This window comes from Rhipicephalus sanguineus, chromosome 1 (assembly GCF_013339695.2).
Source record: "Rhipicephalus sanguineus isolate Rsan-2018 chromosome 1, BIME_Rsan_1.4, whole genome shotgun sequence".
Classification (NCBI taxonomy): Eukaryota; Metazoa; Arthropoda; class Arachnida; order Ixodida; family Ixodidae; genus Rhipicephalus; species Rhipicephalus sanguineus.
Window position 1 is genome coordinate 297,827,788 of NC_051176.1, and position 18,758 is coordinate 297,846,545.

The 18,758-nt window shown below is 45.9% G+C and overlaps 3 protein-coding genes across 3 annotated transcripts in view; 2 read left to right on the top strand and 1 right to left on the bottom strand.

Moving 5' to 3' along the window:
• LOC119379331 (zinc metalloproteinase-disintegrin-like EoMP06) overlaps positions 1-9,362 on the bottom strand; it is a 108,664-nt gene extending 99,302 nt beyond the window's left edge. Inside the window, exon 1 of the mRNA XM_037648608.2 lies at positions 9,151-9,362. Coding sequence (XP_037504536.1) covers positions 9,151-9,250 — 100 coding nt within the window. The 5' untranslated portion in view covers positions 9,251-9,362. The remainder of the gene's footprint in view (positions 1-9,150) is intronic.
• Positions 9,363-10,189: 827 nt separating this feature from the next.
• LOC119379334 (WD repeat-containing protein 91) overlaps positions 10,190-18,758 on the top strand; it is a 59,091-nt gene continuing 50,522 nt past the window's right edge. The window contains exons 1-4 of the mRNA XM_037648610.2: positions 10,190-10,551; positions 15,407-15,671; positions 16,879-17,001; positions 17,512-17,594. Of these exons, the coding sequence (XP_037504538.1) occupies positions 10,432-10,551; positions 15,407-15,671; positions 16,879-17,001; positions 17,512-17,594 (591 nt within the window). The 5' untranslated portion in view covers positions 10,190-10,431. The remainder of the gene's footprint in view (positions 10,552-15,406; positions 15,672-16,878; positions 17,002-17,511; positions 17,595-18,758) is intronic.
• LOC119379333 (propionyl-CoA carboxylase alpha chain, mitochondrial) lies at positions 10,725-13,063 on the top strand. Its single transcript, XM_037648609.2, has one exon. The coding sequence runs from the start codon at positions 10,857-10,859 to the stop codon at positions 12,993-12,995; it is 2,139 nt and encodes a 712-aa protein (XP_037504537.1). The 5' UTR covers positions 10,725-10,856; the 3' UTR covers positions 12,996-13,063.

The window sequence follows — 18,758 nt, forward strand, 5'->3', positions numbered from 1 at the left end:
GGTAGCACCCTGCTTTGCGGCTGCTATACACAGCCCTGTGCTAGCATGCTTCGAGACGACTCATCTGAGATTAGATTCCCCGAATGCATACGAGGAAGTCCCTCGAGAGCGCGGTTGAGTCATTGGATATGGTGTGGCCCGACAATAAAACATATTATGGCTGTGTGGAGACTGTTTCGGGTATTCTACATTTAGGAGGGGCGTAAACACTTTTACGATGCACAGCAGCCTGAAACGGCGCGATCGCAAATGTGGTGAGTGGGGTCATGTACAAACCTGAAAGAGAAAGTTAAGGAACAAAAATGGCACACAAGCTTGAAAAGTGCACGAAATACGCCCGCTCATACTCGGAAGACAAACTCGGCATAATTACAACGTAACAAACGGGAACGACAAGAACCCGTGCGACCACTGCCGTCACTGCGTCTCTGATGTGACTATTTATAGCGCTATGTTACGATAAAACATGAAACAGAACCAATTAGTCCGGTCTAGCATTCCCCTAACTTCAGCAGAGGGAAAACAACAAGAAAACGAGCACGATGAAGCGAGAGCAAAATGTCAAGCAACAGCAGAAGTTAGCTGCTCGCGTTAGACGTGGAAAGCGTCGCTTCACCGCTGACATCTTTTCTCGTTCGCTACTGCGCTGAGCATCGATACGAGCGACCTACGAGGCCAAGCGTCACACCGTCACGTGCGGCGAAGGACAATCACTCGTGTCGAAGTCGGCTGCCAAGTCTGTCATAAAAAGCACCCGTCCTTTCTCGACTTTATCGTTAGTACTGACCACCACACGGCTTGACACTTCAGGCGGCTTTCTCGATTGCACTCATGCAAGAGAGAGAGAGAGAAAGTGCCGCTTTTCTTCGCAGTTCATGCGCAGAATCTGAAGCACGTGTAATGCATACGGCAAGACGAAGGCCTTTCGCGCACGTCCTGAGCGGCAAGAACGAGAAAGAAAGAGAAATAAACGCAGATCGCCCCTAACAAGGCCGGTCACCGCAGTGCATTCTCTCGCAAACTGGCCGCGCGCTTGACCCGCACGTCGTACGCGCTTGCGTAACACACGCGGAGCGCAAGAAAAGCAAAACAGGGGGAGTGGGGCGGGGTGAGAAAAGTTGCGCACAGGCGGGAGTCAACCGGAGCGCAGCTTCCTTTGAGAGCAGCGCGTGACTGGAAGGCCGCCAGCGTGACTGCGTTGCGCGGTCTAGGCCCCATCTCACGCGCCCTGCGCGTGCCGCGCTCCCGGGAGGACACGGCGGCCCTCCAGGGGTTGCGCAGCGCGCTGGAATGAGTCCGGAGTTGCACAGAAACGAAAGACCAGTGCATGGAAACGCGGCTGCAAACTTTCAGCACGTCGTTACGGAATACACTACAGAGATGCGCGTGCAGTTGCTCTGCGTCTCGGCGATTCATCAAACGTGCTACTAAGCCGGAATAATACGACGCTTCACTTTCCAGTTCACGCGCTTCTTTATCAGCTTTTCGGTGATGGGCACTGCGGCCGCCGTCGAGTTCAGTTAGTGGGATTCAAGATGAAACACGTTAATTACTCGGCGCATCTTGTTTGTTGCTCTAAATGTCGCAGTTATTTACCATAAGTTGGTCATCTATGCTTGAGTTCATAACAATCACTCTGCACGTTTTGGTGTGGTATAAAGACAATACTCTGCAATACACTGTGATTACATTACGCTGTAATTTCTATACCACAACTACATTTGTTCGACTTTCCTGGAGTCCTCACCACGATCGACAGAGCCTACAGTTTCTTTTGTTGTTGTTGTTGTCGTTGTTGTGGTTGCTATGGGATCTATCTCTACGTCGTACTTTTGGAACGAACGATATCTGATTTTAGCATAAGTATATATATATCTGTATACTGCCCAGTTTCCATATCGATTCCGACAGCGAGAGAGACGAAGTTTATGCAGTAGGATGAGCATAGTGGTTTGATTGATTGAAAACTTTTAATAAAAACAAAAGAGAGGTGCAGCCCTTAGGGGGCTCCGGCCTCGTCGGTAAAACCAACGCGTTTAAGAACGGTAAAGCGCAAAAACACACAACTGCAGTGTGTCCACCTGGTTTGTTCGTGTTCTGCTGCGTTTGGAGGTGCTTTTTCTTGCTTTTCTTTTTGGTTCGTAGTCGCGCACGCCCTTCGTACTCTCAGATGCGTCACGAATCGATTGAATTAAAAAAAAAATAATATTCGGCTGTCAGCGCTTTTGACAAGCGGCAACTACATCAGGCGTATATTTCTTTTCCTCCGCGAACACAGAATGGCAGCTGAGTTGTTCGAAGCTGATGCCCGCTATCTCGCAGATGCCGACATGGGACGGTGATGCGCAAGCCAAGCAGCTACCTGGCCCTTCCTGTCACATCCAGGCTTTTCCGGCGACCGCGCTATCGCGTGCACCCACACTACCGAGCGTCAAGAAGTGGGTGGAGGAGCGGTTGACAGCCGGCGAGCATTAACCTCCCAGCGCGTCCTGTCTCCATCGTAACACGTGGCCTTGGCACGCAGCCGATTGATGTTACCTGAAGGTGTATACGCGACAGATAAAAGGCGAAAACGCTACTCACCGTTCATATTGCAACGCCACTTGGGGCAGTGCAGTAACTGAAGAAGGCAATAAGACCACATATGATCTTGTTGCCTCCTCGATCACAAGAACCGCCCGCATGGCAGATAGCTTCGCAGGCTAGACACGCAGGATGTTTGTCACAAACAGCTCCTCTCAGGCGTCTGCGCCACCCCCAGGGATGCGAAATTTAAGCGGCAATTACGATAAGTATAATTCCGACGTATTCTTGGCGATTCTACCTCGCGGCCAAAAATACGACGCAGTATACCTTCCCCGGTGTTGCCCCTCCATAGGGAGTCAGCAGCGAATCAAATAACCATAAAAAGACTACACAGACGACAACTCTGCTTCGAGCTCAGTATAAGTTGTGGGGACCATACAAGCTAAAAAATAATAATAATAAGTGAAGCGCGCAAACACGCACAGTTGCGTGTTGGGGACCGAACCCACAACCTTCGAATTGAAGGTTGTGGATTCGGTCACCACACGTATCTGCGCGTGTTTTTTTTCGTCCATTTTATTTCGTTTCCCTTTACGCCATAATTGTACTACACTGCAATTAAAAACGACAAATCATGTCCCCTATGCGTTCCGTGGCTCCAATTGGTTGTGTCAAACAGTGCACATGCTGATAATTTCGGGGGATTTACGTACCGAAACCAAGATATGATTATGAGGGACGCCATATATGGGCTCCGGAAATTCTGACCACCTTGTCACCGACATCGCACAGTACACGGGACTCTAGCACTTCGCCTCCATCGAACAGTGCCCGTGTTACTCTTCTAATTACGAGAACTCAGACGGAGCATTAGTTCTATTTGTCCATACATCGAACAGCGTAAATGTGTGCCCGAAAACATCAGGCACAGAGGAGTTGTCCCGATGGTCTAAGGTAAATTTTTCTCGCGCTGATGCTTACATTTGAGGCACTGCATGACCGGCCTTACATAGAATAATTAGGGCTGCCAAATGCGAACTGAATGAGACCAGCAACATCTTGACCTGGGCTAACTGGTTCGCGCCTGTAAGGGTGGCCTCTTTCCGTCTCTCTATTCTATAAGAAGCAGAGACACGCGAGCAGGGCGCCATTTGCATGCGTCGCGCACTGCGTGCACGACTGCGCATGTGCATGCGAGCACTGTCTGCACAGTGCATCATCACATCCTTATAGAGCGCACCGCCACTGCTGCTATAGCTAGTACTTCGTTAGCGACCGATACAAATATGCGGCCACTAACATTTCGGTTTGACGGTCAATTGTCTATGAACATAGAAGTATATAGTATGGCCTGTCGTGTTCTGGGAAGTGACAGTGACGGGCAGAGCGTGTTTGAATGCATCGAGCTGTGCATTAATTGCACCGATTCCTTAATTCGATATACCCGAGCTCCACTGCATAAGCAGCTTATCATAAGCTGCGAACACATGCGACCTTTGTCAGTAAACAAAACTATAGCTGCAGTTCAAACTGACGGTCTGCGTCAGCGCATTGACGACACCGCGCGGGCCTGACTTTCAGAATGTCAACTTCATGAAAAGGCAAGTGAAATGAAAGAGTACAGCGCCGCGTTAAGGCATGTAAACTGAAATGGCGAGTTCGTCCCGAAAAACAAAAACTGAAAGAGCCGAGAGAGAGAGAGAGAGAGATACAGCTTACGAACTCAAACCGCACTTCTCAGAATATTTGGAGAAAACACAATACAATAACGCAGACCAAAAGTGCTTTAAATTATGAAGTTATGTCAATTCTTTATGATTCCTTCAAGAGTTTTCTGCGCGTAGGAATGTCCTACGGAAGCGTTGCTCATCAGGTGGTTAGCGACCCTTTAGGCATGATGGGAGAATTGAGAAGAAAGTAGCAACAAAGGCCGCGAAAGTTTCTGAACTGAGAGCTATATAAAGCGTGTCGAGCGGGTCTGAAAGGTCCGCATGTGGCCGCCAAGAAACAATTTCCAACTGTATGATTGCTATGGCTTTCTGAAGCATGTCTTTAGCATGATATCCGTTACTTTCAGCGTTGCGTCGGCCCAGGCGCGATAATTTGCAGCCTGAAACACATACACTTTCACTTTTTGCTCATTCGCTCGGAAGTTAGCAGTCAGAAATGAGAGAGATAATGAACGTCACTAGTAGAGCAGCACCAAATACAGGGCAGACACTCTATACCAGAACGCAATCATCCAGCCTGCTCAAGAAACGTGCACAGAAACCAACGAACAGCGAAGACCAATCGAATTGCTGTCCTGACAGCAATGTAGAGAAAGCGCTAGAATGTTTCTCGTTTTGGTCTGTTCAGCGGGGTTCAAACGAGTGGCAGAAGCGGTGATTCAGTCCGCAGGCGAGCATGACGCGGTTGAACTGCAACGAATCGCGCTTTAAGCAACTGACGCAACGAAAAACCGAGCGCGCATAGAGAACCACAGTGTACGATACGTCCCTGCTTCTCGCAGGGACGTATCGTACACTGTGGTTCTCGTACTCGTATCCAACTCGTATCCAAACTTGTTCACGTATCGCAGGATATACACCACCGCATTACAGTGCTACATGTCCGTGGTGCGGAGACAAACCCACGCTCTACCACATACTCTACTACCCTGCACCGGGGCAGTGGGAGGCTGCGGTGGCCCGCTGGAATGCGGATGACCAGTACGTCCTCCGATTTACCGGCCGGAAGGCAAAGGCAGCGGGCGTCCTGAACTGAGGACCGGAATCCTTCTATAATGGAGCTTCTTCAAGCAATCTATCTCGTTTATGTTCTGCGCTAAGCGCAATGACCAATCTAATGAAAACCAAGGGCGGATTCCACCGAGATGTTTTTAGTTGCAGCTATATATATATATATATATATATATATATATATATATATATATATATATATATATATATATATATAATTCTGCGATAGTCAAAAACCTGAATTCTGAAATAAATTTGGATTTGAACCATTGTTATTTTCTAAGTAATGTGCGACTTCTTAACACTGCTCAAACTGCAAGTTTTTCTCCACCTAAAACACGCTAATTATTTAAAGCGGGGAGGGGGAAAAAAAAAACTCCCTTCTGCCTTTGCGCCAAGAATGAGCGACATTTTGCAACTATGCAGTACAAGTTACATGCTACGTACGTTAGCTGTTATTCCGCATTTGTAAACCGCCCAAACAACGGTTTGTACACAACGGGCTAATTATTCACACCGGCTCCTTGCCGCCAATGTTCTCGTACACACAAGTCCCAAATGGTCGTTTTAAGTCCGAAAGTGGCCATGTTTCGGGTCAGTCGCCCACAGCTCGATTTTACAGTATCGCATTGTGGCCGCAAACATGCTAACGGCAAACCATTCAGCTGCGCAAGGACGTGATATGTGTACGCGGAGATGACGATACTAGCAAACAGCAAGTATACATTTTGCTGGGTTGCCAGTTGAGCTCACTTGCTCGATCGACAGCTGGCACTCGCCGTTGCGCGAATGAGCCCTAAAACACTCGCCTCACAAGGCACCTTTTTCACTGATGCTTTTACCGCGCTTTTTCATCCAGCGGCCGTGCTTTTACAAGCGACTGAATTCCGTTTTGGCGAACATATAACTTTCGTGCTATCCGCCTAGTCATCAATAGAAAAATTAAACGTAGAGAATTTAACTAACGTTTCGTAACTACGACATGTTTGTGAAGCACGCCGTAGTCTTCGGATTCATTTTGACAACCTGGTGTTATTTAACGTGCACCTAAATCTAAGTAGACCGGTGCTCTTGCATTTCGCCCCCGTCGAAATGTGGCCGCGGCGGCAGGGAATCGAACCCGCGTCCTCGAGCTTATCAGCCTTAGCCGATAACCTTACGACGGCGGGTACAAAATCGGGCATCATCTGCGTGCACGCACACTACGTCTCGTGCGCTAAGAGTTTGCAAACAGCAACGTATGCGCGATCGAAAATAAAGCAAGATTCTTATTTCCTTCAATAAAAGATAAGTACAGGAAAATGGGAAGGGAAGACACGTTTTTTAGCTGTAGCTTAACACTATTGAAATCTTGACAGGCTTGTTAAAACACAAGGGCGTGTTCCCGGTAATTTTCTTCGTTTCAAGCATTCCGAAGTCAATACAACCCGCAACGTTATGAACCCAGAAGTAATAATATCTGGGGTTTAACGTCCCAAAACCACGATATGATTATGAGAGACGCCGTAGTGGAGGGCTCCGGAAATTTTGACCACCTGGGGTTCTTTAACGTGCACATAAATCTAAGTACACAGGCCTCAGACATTTTCGCCTCCATCGAAAATGCAGCCGCCGCGGCCGGGATTCGATCCCGCGACCTTCGGGTCAGCAGTTGAGTGCCATAACCACTAGACCACCGTGGCGGGGCATGAACCCAGAAGTTCGCTGGAAAGCAGACTACGTGGGACTGCTACCAGAAAACATATGTGAATTGCAAACACATTACATGGCTCTCTCGGTCCCGCACAGTGGGCAACAAAGCAGAAAACTGCATGTCCTTCTTTTGCGTGTGCGTTAAGATGCCACGAAAATGAATATTAGTATATTATATTACAGTAACTTAAGAGGCCTGCTGAATGAGGTGGAGTATTCCCATGCGCTATTAAAATCTCGACTGAACCTTCCCCTGACGCCAAGAAATCTGAAGAAACCATCCACCATATCCTACTCAAGTCTTGCCCCTTGTGGGTCTCTTCGATTCTGCAAGAAAACTGTAAATCTGGACCAAAAACAGGCATCCCAGTTCCGCAGCTCGCGATAGCATCTAACGTGTGTGTGTATATATATATATATATATATATATATATATATATATATATATATATATATATATATATATATATATATATATATATATATACACAGTTTCAGAGGGTTCGAGTTTTCAATCTGAAATGTTAGAAGCGAATGTCTTCAAATTACTGAAATTCAAGAAACCGATTTCCACAGAGGTCCCCACCACTAAGGTGCCGCGCACCATAATTATAACACTGTTGATGTTGTTTTGCCTGCAAAAAAAAAAAAAAAAAAAGACCACAAGAAGCGACAAACTGCGCCAACTGGAAGTATCCAGATCATGAAGCCAGTCGGAGGAAAGCGTGAATACTTTCTCACAAGCGCAGCAGTGTACAGGGTGAACAATAAAACTTGCCGATTGTTTACATTTTCCAGCCGTGCCCCACTGCAAGCTAACCGCGACTCTGTTATCGCGCATGTATACGCGCCTTTCATAGCGATACAGTGGCAAGCGAAACAAAGAATACCCCGCCGCACAGTCAGCCGAGAGGCTGGCTGTTCAAGAAGCGCACACAGCCGGTCGTCAGAGGGGGCAGCGGCCACCGTCCGGATGATGATGAGTCACGTTCACCTGGAAGACCAGGGGCGCTACCCGCGCGGCACGGTCGAACGCGCACGCATGGTTATCACGCACGCTTCCCGTCGCAGGCCGCGTTGGCCCAGAGAGGAGCTGAGCGAACGAGCCGCGACATCGCCAAGTGCAACGGAACGGAGAACAAGGGAACACCTCCCGGAGCATCATCACTCCGCCGCGCATGACAGACGCCGTGAACGATAGTTGCCATCGGCTTTCCCTTTTAACACCGTTCTGTGCACACGCAGTCTCCTGACAAAGAAGGCATCGCGAGGGGAAGTTATTCTAGCCAGTATACACACCATGTTATCGTGATGGTGGTTGGCTGCGCATACTGGAGTAAGACGCAGTGGACGCGCATAAGACGTCCCTTAATTTTGTCAAATTATGCACCCTGGACACATCAGAGGTTGTCTTCGTATCGCAGGCCTCGTTAAGCTTGCACAAGAACCGTAGTGCGCAGAAGAAAGGAATGCGAAGCCGTACTAGCAGCGCACGCGTGGATGTCTGATCTGTTTCTTTTATTTGCCGTTAATCAAAACACTGCTACGAAGCCACCAACTAGTAGTAGTACACAGATCGGGGAATTGCAAATTTTATAATGTATACCTAATTTCTATGTTTGTTACCCCGCGAGGCTTTTCAGCATTTGCGTAATATGAAGTTACACTCTGTGAAATATCGCAATCAAGCAATGATGTCACGAAGAACGTTCCTGACGTATTTTTCCTTTCATTCACTACTCCATGGAGTTCGTGAAATGAGCGCTTCACCTTTCGTTTTTAACGTGCACACATTCTTACTGAAATGCTATCAGACATTTCATTAAGAACATGGTCATACAGCTTGTAGGTTCGCCAATAATAACAATACCATATTAAAACGAATTCTAAATGTAGATGTTCCAAGCGACCAGTGGATAAGGGTTCGTCAGCAGCTGAGAAGGGAGCGCGATCGTTGTTGGTATTGACGTTACACAGTAAAAAAGCATTACTTACAAATCAGAAGCGAAACAAAGGTATGTTTTTCCAAGCGCAGCTATTCTGTGCCACCACCGTTACAACACGAGCAAGTGTAACAGTGACAAGTACTTAGACGTTTCAAATGCCCGAACAATCGTGCCGATCGGAGCTCGCAGCGATACTTTTAACAGTGCGCGGAGCTCAGCGAGCAAAGAAAAGTTGATAGGCTCACCTTCCGTTTTCTCAGCCAGCACAGCACATAAGGCAAAGTCCAACACCGCCAAAAGCACGACAAAGTTATTGTTCCAGGATGACTTCAACCGTACCCACATCGTGCCTCCCAACAGTCGAGACACCTCACGAAGACATCACCGACATCCCTGCCATTATTAGGAAAGCACACACGCGTCGCCAACGGCGCCACCAGGCGTGTTCGCGCATCATGACATCACAGCCGCTTCGGACATCACTTCCTGTTTTACAAGGTGGCCAGATGAGTGCCCCCCAAAACACCCAGCTTCCTCGCGGCCCAACCAACGCATGATTTGCAGCGCTGTCGTAGCTTTGTCTGCACTGAACGCACACTCTGACGTTAAGAACACATGTTGGGCCGATACTGGTTCTTTCGATCACTGGAACACTTCAAGTTTGTGAAGCATGTGGCGCCATATTGTGGAAATTAATAAACGCTCCCGACCACGGAGGAAGTGCCCCCGACCATTTCTTTTCGCGCAAAAGCTTTACATGTTGCACTTTTTTCTCTGAAATTTTTTAGGTACGCTCAGTTGTGCGTGCGCATGCTTTATTTTCGAGAAACAATTATAGGTGTCAATGAGCGTTGCCAACTTCCCTCAGCTTGAAGCAGGCATTTGCCAGCTGAAGCCTGCAATCACTCCGTGCTTGCAAGGCTAAAGTGTCTTTAAACATTAGTAAGGCCAAACATTACAAGGAACTAGTGGCCGAAATAGCTTACGACGTTGCATTTCAAAGCTGTGTACTCGTACAAACGATGCCTCATTGGTTGTACGCGTACACAACGGCAACAACAACGAAAGGAAGAAGAAAAAATCAACATTCGCGCGCCTTTCACGTCCTCTGCTGAGCAGTGGGAAAACTAAAATTCCGCACTCTGCCTTATCTTTACGAGTTCTCTCGCCGTACTCATTATTTTTGATGTTGAAAAACAAAAGTAACAAATAAATTATATCATATCAGCGGACACGCACCTTATCGTAATGATTACGCTGCGTACGTACATGTCAATTTTGGAATAAAGGGAAGAGAAGCGCGTAACGTGAGCAGGGAGGAATAGATTTCTCGTGAGAGTACAAATATCGATTGCCTTGTCTGCAGCGTATTGTGTTAGCACGGAAACTCAGTTCGCCTTTCATCAACTCACGTGTCGCTGCATAAGTGCACACTGTTCATATGTCGACGCACAGTCAGTACACGCACTGCATTTCGCGTTCTACCCAACAGTCGCGCGTCATCCTATGCTTGCGTGCGTACTGCTATGGCGGCGTCACAATTCGCAGATGACTTAGTCCGGGATTATTTGCGGTATCGTGGCTTTTTTGCATCCCTTAAAGCATTTGACTCCGAAATTAAGGCCGACAAAGACAAAGGGTTCCGAGTAAGTAACTGTTCTGAATGCACTAAGTTGTTGTAGGGCGGTCTCTGTTTGCACGGCGACACATCGTCGTGAATTAGCTGTGCCGTCACGTTGACAACTCGTGGTGAACCCCCTAGAAGTGTTATTGAAAACTTTTCAGGTTGTGTTAAATAGCGGGAACATATGGGGGCGTTTTCATGTGTCATGTTCGTGAAGTGGTTGCCACGCTAACGCGCATGCGCGGTTAGCTAATCCGGTTTGTTGTGGGCTGGCTGCGTGCTCGGCCAGGCTCGCGTAGATTGTCAGCGAAGCTCGTGGACGGCAATATGGCTCCGTGCTGTGTTTCGCCAAATTTGTTGTCGTTGTTTTCGAGACACAGGCTGCGGTTTTGCGCGCCCTTAGTAAGAAGTCAGTCATGGACGTCAATTTACACGACAGATCCGATCGACCCAAAAGAGGCCAAGTTCAAGAAAATCCTCATCGCCAACCGAGGCGAGATCGCCTGCCGCGTAATCCGCACTTGCAAGCTGATGGGCATTAAGACCGTGGCTGTGCATAGCGACGTAGATTCACGCAACTTGCACGTCAAGCTCGCCGACGAAGCATACTGCATCGGGCCTGCGCCTACCAGTCAGAGCTACCTGCGTGTGGACGCCATACTTGACGCTGTCAAGAGGTCCGGAGCCGATGCAGTTCATCCTGGGTATGGTTTCCTGTCTGAAAACATGGACTTTGCCGCAAAGCTCACTGAGGTAGGCGTCACATTCATCGGTCCAAACTCTAAAGCCATTCACATGATGGGCGACAAGATTGAAAGCAAGCGCATAGCAAATGCCGCTAAAGTGAATTGTATCCCAGGGTTTGATGGCGTAGTGAAGACGCCGGAAGAATGCGTGAAAATAGCGCAAAGTATTGGCTACCCAGTCATGATTAAAGCATCAGCTGGCGGAGGAGGCAAAGGCATGCGTATAGCATGGAATGACAAGGAAGCCATCGACGGATTTCGGTTCTCGTCTGAGGAAGCAAAGTCAAGCTTCGGGGACGACAGACTACTCGTGGAAAAGTTCATCGACAAGCCGCGCCACATTGAGGTGCAGTTGATGTGCGACAAGCATGGAAACGCTGTGCACCTGAACGAACGAGAGTGTTCCATTCAACGAAGGAACCAGAAGGTTATCGAAGAGTGCCCAAGTACCTTTTTGGACCCCGAGACACGCAAGGCCATGGGTGAGCAAGCGGTGGCACTGGCGCTCGCTGTGGGATATGACTCTGCAGGTACAGTCGAGTTTCTGGTAGACTCGAAGAAGAACTTCTATTTCCTTGAGATGAACACTCGACTTCAGGTGGAGCACCCCATCACTGAGTGTGTGACAGGCGTGGACATTGTGCATCAGATGATCAGAGTTGCCAAGGGCCACCCACTTCGCATTTCTCAAAAGGACATTCCTCTCCGAGGTTGGGCATTCGAATGCAGAGTTTATGCAGAAGATCCTTTCAAGAATTTTGGTCTACCATCAATAGGGCGACTCTACCAATATATTGAGCCAAACAACATCCCGAATGTGCGCTGCGACAGTGGCATTGTTGAAGGCAGTGAAATAAGCATTTACTATGACCCAATGATCTGCAAATTGGTCACATATGGGGATACCAGAGAGGCTGCAAGGCTCACAATGCTGAAGGCACTCGATGCTTATGTCATCCGTGGTGTCACTCACAATATAAGTTTGCTGAGAGCAGTTCTTTCAGAGCCTCATTTTATCAAAGGGGATATTGACACTGGGTACCTGCCACGGATATACCCCGATGGTTTCAAGGGCAAAGAGCTCTCTGAAAAAGAACGCACCCACTTTTCTTGCTTGGCGGCAGCTATATTTTTACAGGATGAACTGCGTGCTCGCAAGTTTGTAAATGGTCATAAGGTGGCGACTGAAGAAACATTTGCTCGCTGGAATGTACAAGTGATGGTTGATGGCAAAAAAACCTCAGTCACTCTGGTCATCGAAGGCAACAGCACTTACTCTGTTCAAGTTAAGGATAACAAGTACACTGTCGTTTTGCCTGCTAACCTCTCGTTGCCCCTAGTCAAAGCTGCAGTTTCTGGTGATGAGTACACCCTGCAGCTTCTCCAGCGCGACTACTCGGGCAACTTCAAGATTTCCTTCGAGGGCACATCACTGACTGCAAAAGTGCTTATGCAAGAGGCCGCCGATTTCTTGGACATGATGCCTGAAAAACCGAAAGCAGATACTAGCAAAATTGTGGAGGCACCCATGCCCGGTGTGGTTAAGCATGTGACAGTCAAAGTAGGTGATATGGTGGCTGAACAACAGGAAGTGTGTGTTATTGAAGCAATGAAGATGCAAAATAGCTTGGTGTCTGCTGCCATGGGCAAAATCAAGGGCGTGTTTGTCAAGCCGGGCCAGACTGTTGATGAGGGCCAGCTGCTTGTTGAGCTGGAGTGATGTGCACTACAATGTTTCATTACTGAGGTCTACATTTTTCTTGTAATAAATATACAGATGACAAAAAAGCCCCAGTTTATAGTTTCTCCATGCGTTTCACAATTGTGGTAATTTTATGTTCCAAGGTATGCATAGCAAGTTCTGACCGAGCTCTTTCACAGAAGGTGGTCATATACAAGGAAATGTGATAAAACAGGTTGCATTTCCGATTGTGGTGCCTGCGATTTGCATGATCGGCGTGTATGAGCTTAATGCAACGTTACATGTTTGTCACAGGCACACTGAGGTAATGATATTTTGCATGTTGCAGCAGAATATGTACCTACTAGACTTGTTGAATTGGTAACAACACTCATCCAAGGTATAGTACAGTAGTGTTTGTGGGATACACATTTTGCAACCACAAGTGTGCGCATTTTATCTACTGCTACATGAATGTTGAAAAATACATTGCATGAGGCTTCAATTCACTAAACTTGTGTATGACCAGTTTGTTTTGCTTATGTATGCCAACTATTAATTTTCAAACCATTGTGTAGTAATACAGCTTGGGTACTGTGTGATGTGCTGGGGCACGATGGGCATTTTATGGTGCTTACTTGAAACTGCATTGCTTTTGAAGGGGTCATGAACCACCCCTCTGTCTTGATGAAAAAAACTCATCCTGTGGAAAGCAGACACTGCTATGAACAGCTCAGCCAAATCTTGAAGTTGTACGTGGCAAGGAGAGTTTAGAAGTGGAGTGGGAAGTTGCCATTTTCTGAGGTGCCCTATTTTCATACAGAGACCCGTGTTTGCTCTTTTCGGAGCTGCCAGCACCTGCTGCCTGCTGTTAGGCGTCACACAACAGATAGCGTGCTATTGGCCAACAGCCGAAATAAGTCAATAGTGGCGTTTGGATCAGCCACAGGGCGCCAGCGCTACACTGCATAGTTTGCTAACATTACACAGTAGCCACACTAGCGTGCACAGGAATCGTAATGGGAGAGGCCGATTGCATTTCATTATGTGCGCTCAAGGTCATGACGCATGCTGATTTAACTTCTTTCCCTTATGCCATCCCTCTATATGTTGGTTCCAGGGTGCCGGTCAGGATGAGAGAAAGTCTTGCAGTGTGCGACAAATCGCTATAACTTGACGGATTCAATAAATTTTTGTGGCACTTGATTCGTGAGGCAGTAAACACCTAGGCTGAAGTCATTCGATGGTTACTTGGAAAAGTGGTTCAGGACCCCTTTAAAGGGACACTAAAGAGAAACAATGAATTGGTTTAGATTGATAAAGTGTGCTCAGAGAACTCTTCTGTAGTTTATTTCACCACCATAGGTTTATTATTAGAGCAGAAAACCAAGTTCAAAGTTTCATTTTTAAATTTCGCACCAAACTTTGTAATTCGTGACGTAAAAGATTTCAAAGAGTATTTAACGTATTTTGGCGCCACTGGCTCTACAAAAGTTCCACGAACTCGTTATGTCAAGTCTCTGGCCCCCTCAGAGGTCAATGTACTTCGATTTTACCGATTAGAAACTACGTAGGCCGAAGCAGGCGCCGTCAAAAATATGTGATGTCACGGCAAATGGTGCGAGAATTCCAAGGTGGCGTCGCCACCTGTATTTTCTTTTTGTGCGTTTTCTCGCTTGTTAAGCGTCTTCTCACAGCAAGCGTGGTGTTTCTGGTATCGTGCAAGACTACTAATGCGAGAAAAATCGTTTTGCTCTTTAGTGTCCCTTTAAGCGTGAAACATGATGTGATTCTGTAGCCATTCTGGTTGGCATGGAATGTATTTTGTAATCTTTGTTTGGGAAGTTATAGTACTTCTTGTCATTGGGCAGAGATCTGCACTGGTGGCGCTGTGGCAGCGAGCTCTGAAGATGAGTGGTATAGCATGACCAGAAAAGCAACCTCCTTTCCCATTTTAGCTGTGGTATCTGTTGGCAAAATAATTTATTTGAGCAGTTAATTCACCTAACAGCCTGGTTTGTGCCCTGGCACCTGGCTTTAGCGGTATTGATGGCAGGTATGTGCCTTAACTGATTTGTTAAATATTAGCCCTTTGTTTTGCAATCGCACATGCAACAATTAATACATTTAGTGGCAGAGTAGATTTCTTTTCCTTTGTAGTTTTCTATTTCTACAGAAAACCCTATGAAATGAGCACTTTTTGAATTTAGATTTTTTATTTTCCCCCTTTATGGTCACATGGTCTTAATTTGCTCCAAGAATGTGAGAAACTGCTTGTTAAAAAAATGTGAATGCCACTGAAGTTGAACTGTAAAACCAGTAAACTGGTTCTTTGTAGTCTTTTCCTAAACCACCATCTACTGTTCCTCAATGTTCTTCAAAACTTTCTGCACTGTGCCTTGTGTGTCCCACACTTGCTTGGCATTGGCACGTTTTTTTTTCCCTTTCAGCCTGATCGCGTAGTGGAACATTTGAGCGCCTGCATAGAATCCATGGACTTGGTAGGTCTGCGAGACACCTGGAGCCACTTAGACAGCCACATTTTTCGACGACTCGAGCAGTCTTTTATTCCAACTGTGCGGAAGTTGGAGATGGCCCTGCTCCGCATGTATGTTGTTGCATGTGTTACCAACAGCCGGCAAGACAAGCTTACAGAGTTCTTCGATAAAATGGCACCTGAATTGCATTTCCAGGCTGAATGGAAAGAGTGGTTTGGTGTGTAGCCTCTTTTTGCATACTGTGTAGTATTCAAGAATACATTCTTTAGATGAGATGTTGTGTTAACATGATTGCAAGAAGCTTGCACTGCATTTGAACAAAAGTGGATGCTAGCACGGGCTAACCACCATACAGTAATATTGCCTAAGGAGCAATACTGGTCTGCCTCTCTCTGCTCAGTTGAAAGTTGCAAGCTTAGTATTGTTGCTTAATTCCAAAAGTGTTTGCAGTAGTGTGCAATTTTGGCCTGACTTTGTAGAATTAATGTCGCAGCGACGATTTGTGCGTGTTAAGTGAAAACTGCAAGCTTAGCCTCTTAGGGTTGCAGAAGCTATCAAAGCTGGCTGTCACCTGCCTCTCGGCACTAGTTGCAATAAGGCCCGTTCTCTCTCTCTCTCTCTTTTTCAGGAGGAACTTTTTAAAACTTAATCTACAAAAAGTGGCCTATACTTCTGCTTCATTACAGCAATTACTTGACCCAGGCTGTAATTTAAGGTTGTTTTTTAATTCAGTGTTGAAGCTTGTATCCTTGTTCATTTTTTGCGTAAAAAGAGAGAGTAAAACGAAGCATTTGCTTGATGAAATGCCTTTGCCTTGATTGACGCTGTTCCAAATAGGCTGTATAGAATTAGTTTGGTGGAGCTTTTATACTTGCTCATGCCAGAGCTTGAATCTTCCATTTTTATGAAATTGAGAGGCTAGGAGAGAGCTTAGCATGCCATGATTCAACATTTTGTACATCATGTTGATGTATACAGTGCTGCAGTTTGCTTTAGCTGAATTTCTGTGGCAAAAATGTTTTATGGAGCTGTTGTCTGAATAACTTTCTTGGTTTAGCACGTAGCGTATTTATCAAAAGTGTACCTCAGAAGCATGGCTTTATGGCAAAATTTTCGAAGTTCTATAATGTGGTAAGCTATGGTAATAATGCAGAGGGCTATGAAATGGCTATGTTATTCTAAAAGAGCAGCCCATGTTATAGACGCAGAAAGCCACAGGTGTATGTAAAAGCATTGTTAGCTTGAGACAGTAAGTAACCATATCTTTCTGGGGCAGCACACTTGAGAATTGGGACATAATTCATTGCAGGAGCACAACTGGAGAGTAAAAACCCTGTGGTGTATGCAGCCAAAGCAATTCTTGCTATTTTCGAATATTTTAGCCATTGCCCCCACCTCCCTCCCCCCATTTTTTTGTTTTGCAGCACTCCCATTTCTGAAGTGTGTGGAAGACAACCCGAATTTTCAAGTCTACTTCACTCGCCAGTGGCAAGAAATGATGATAATCTCCTTAAGAAACTTCCTGAGTGTTGTGTATCAGAGCATGGGTTAGTGCACTGGTTATGGTCTTGTGCAATCTGCTCACACGATTTTTTTATTACCTATGATATGTCTAAGGAAGATGTATAGTTGCGTGCGACTTTGTAATCTCACTTTTTAATGTACTACATCATAAGAATAGATGCATGCGGCATGTCTGATCACTATATGGGGCCCTTACACATTACATTGGGTGGCTTCTTGCATGAAGCCTTACTGGATTGAGGTACTTCGTCTGCTGGCTTAGCCAGTCGGCATTCATTGGTCAGTAGATTTAGTTGAGAAAATAAGTTCAGCATGGCGTAGCTGGAAATTCGCTTAAAAGACCTGGACGAAAGGTTGTACCATGTATGTTTTTTCTGCCTTTTCTACGCATATTTCAAGAGCATTCCCATCTTTATCGGCATTCATTAAAAGTTATACTATCCCCAAAAATTTCACTTACACTGAACAATATCAGCACCTGAAACTTTTTACATAGACTCATTGATTATTTCTTCTTTTATGTATATGCTCAGCACTGCCAACACTTCTGAGCTATGATGAAGACATGAACAAGATGCAGTTCTTGCAAGAGGAAAATGAATCTCTAAAGCAACAGGTCAGTTTTTGTGGGGTATGTTCTACCAGTAAAAGGATTCTGTTCAGCTGGGTTGCTGCATGCTAGGAAAGGCACATACAGGGAGAGTAAAGTAAAATATTAGGCAGAGTTGGATCAGTAGATTATTCTTCTAGAGATCTATGTTCGTTTTTCGTCTCCAAATAGTGTGATTAAATTGCCCGACCCAAAGCAGACGAGTTCATATGACATGACCTTGCTCTTTGCTGCTCTGTGAATTCGCCAGAGCTGACATGATGTGAAAGGTGCTGTATTTCAAAATAGAGGGCCCCATTCCAACTTTTCATTTTTTTAACCTCTTTCTGTCTTACAAAAGCTCTGTTGTTGCTACAAATACAATTGAAACTCGATTTAATAAAGTTATGACCGCACTCGAATTTCGTTAAACTGGGAAGTTTGTCAAACTGAGAATGGGATTTTTCGGTCCTTTAAAATCTAAGAATTGTATCATAGTGACACTCAAAAGTCACCGCAGCATTGTATTTCGCTAACCCACATGTGCACAGTCCGTAAGGGCAGCCTGAATTGCTTGTGCGTGAGACCGAAGAAACAGCAAAACAACACACTTCTGGAGAGAACTGCCAGTTTAGTTTGCAGTGAAAAAAACTAGTCTTTGCTTGCGTGTGCTTCACCAGCAATGGGCACACACACTTTTCATAGACCCACAAGGCGTTTCAATGCATCCTCAGTTCCTTCATGGGCCCCAGCAAACTGCCTCAAGAGATGTACGGCTTGGAGTAGGCACAGGAGCTGTGAGGCTTTCCCCCGAAGCTCCTATGTCACTTTTTTTTTTACTAAAGTTACTCAAATCACTCGTTTATTACAACTTATTTCAGCAAAAGCTTTCTTAAATTTGGTTCAGTAGCCAAGTTAGTTTCGTTAATTCGGGTTGATGACAACGTAGAAGTCCATAGGTACCTGTCGGGGAATGTAAATTCCTTCGTTAGATTGAGTTTTAACTGTAACGAATTTGTTATTAGGGAAGCCTTAGCTTTTAGTTTGGCCCTGTAGTATTTTCGTCTACTGCATTTTTAGGTGTTGGGCCATGGCATCTTCTAGCATTGACTCTCATCTTTTGTATGATACTCTAGTCATTTTAATCATAGTTAATCATAGCCGTGTCATGCTCATTCATTTGGTAAGATT

What these genes read in the sequence shown, in the direction of transcription:
- LOC119379333 (XM_037648609.2), top strand. Translation starts at nt 10,857, where the DNA reads ATGGCTCCGTGCTGTGTTTCGCCAAATTTGTTGTCGTTGTTTTCGAGA.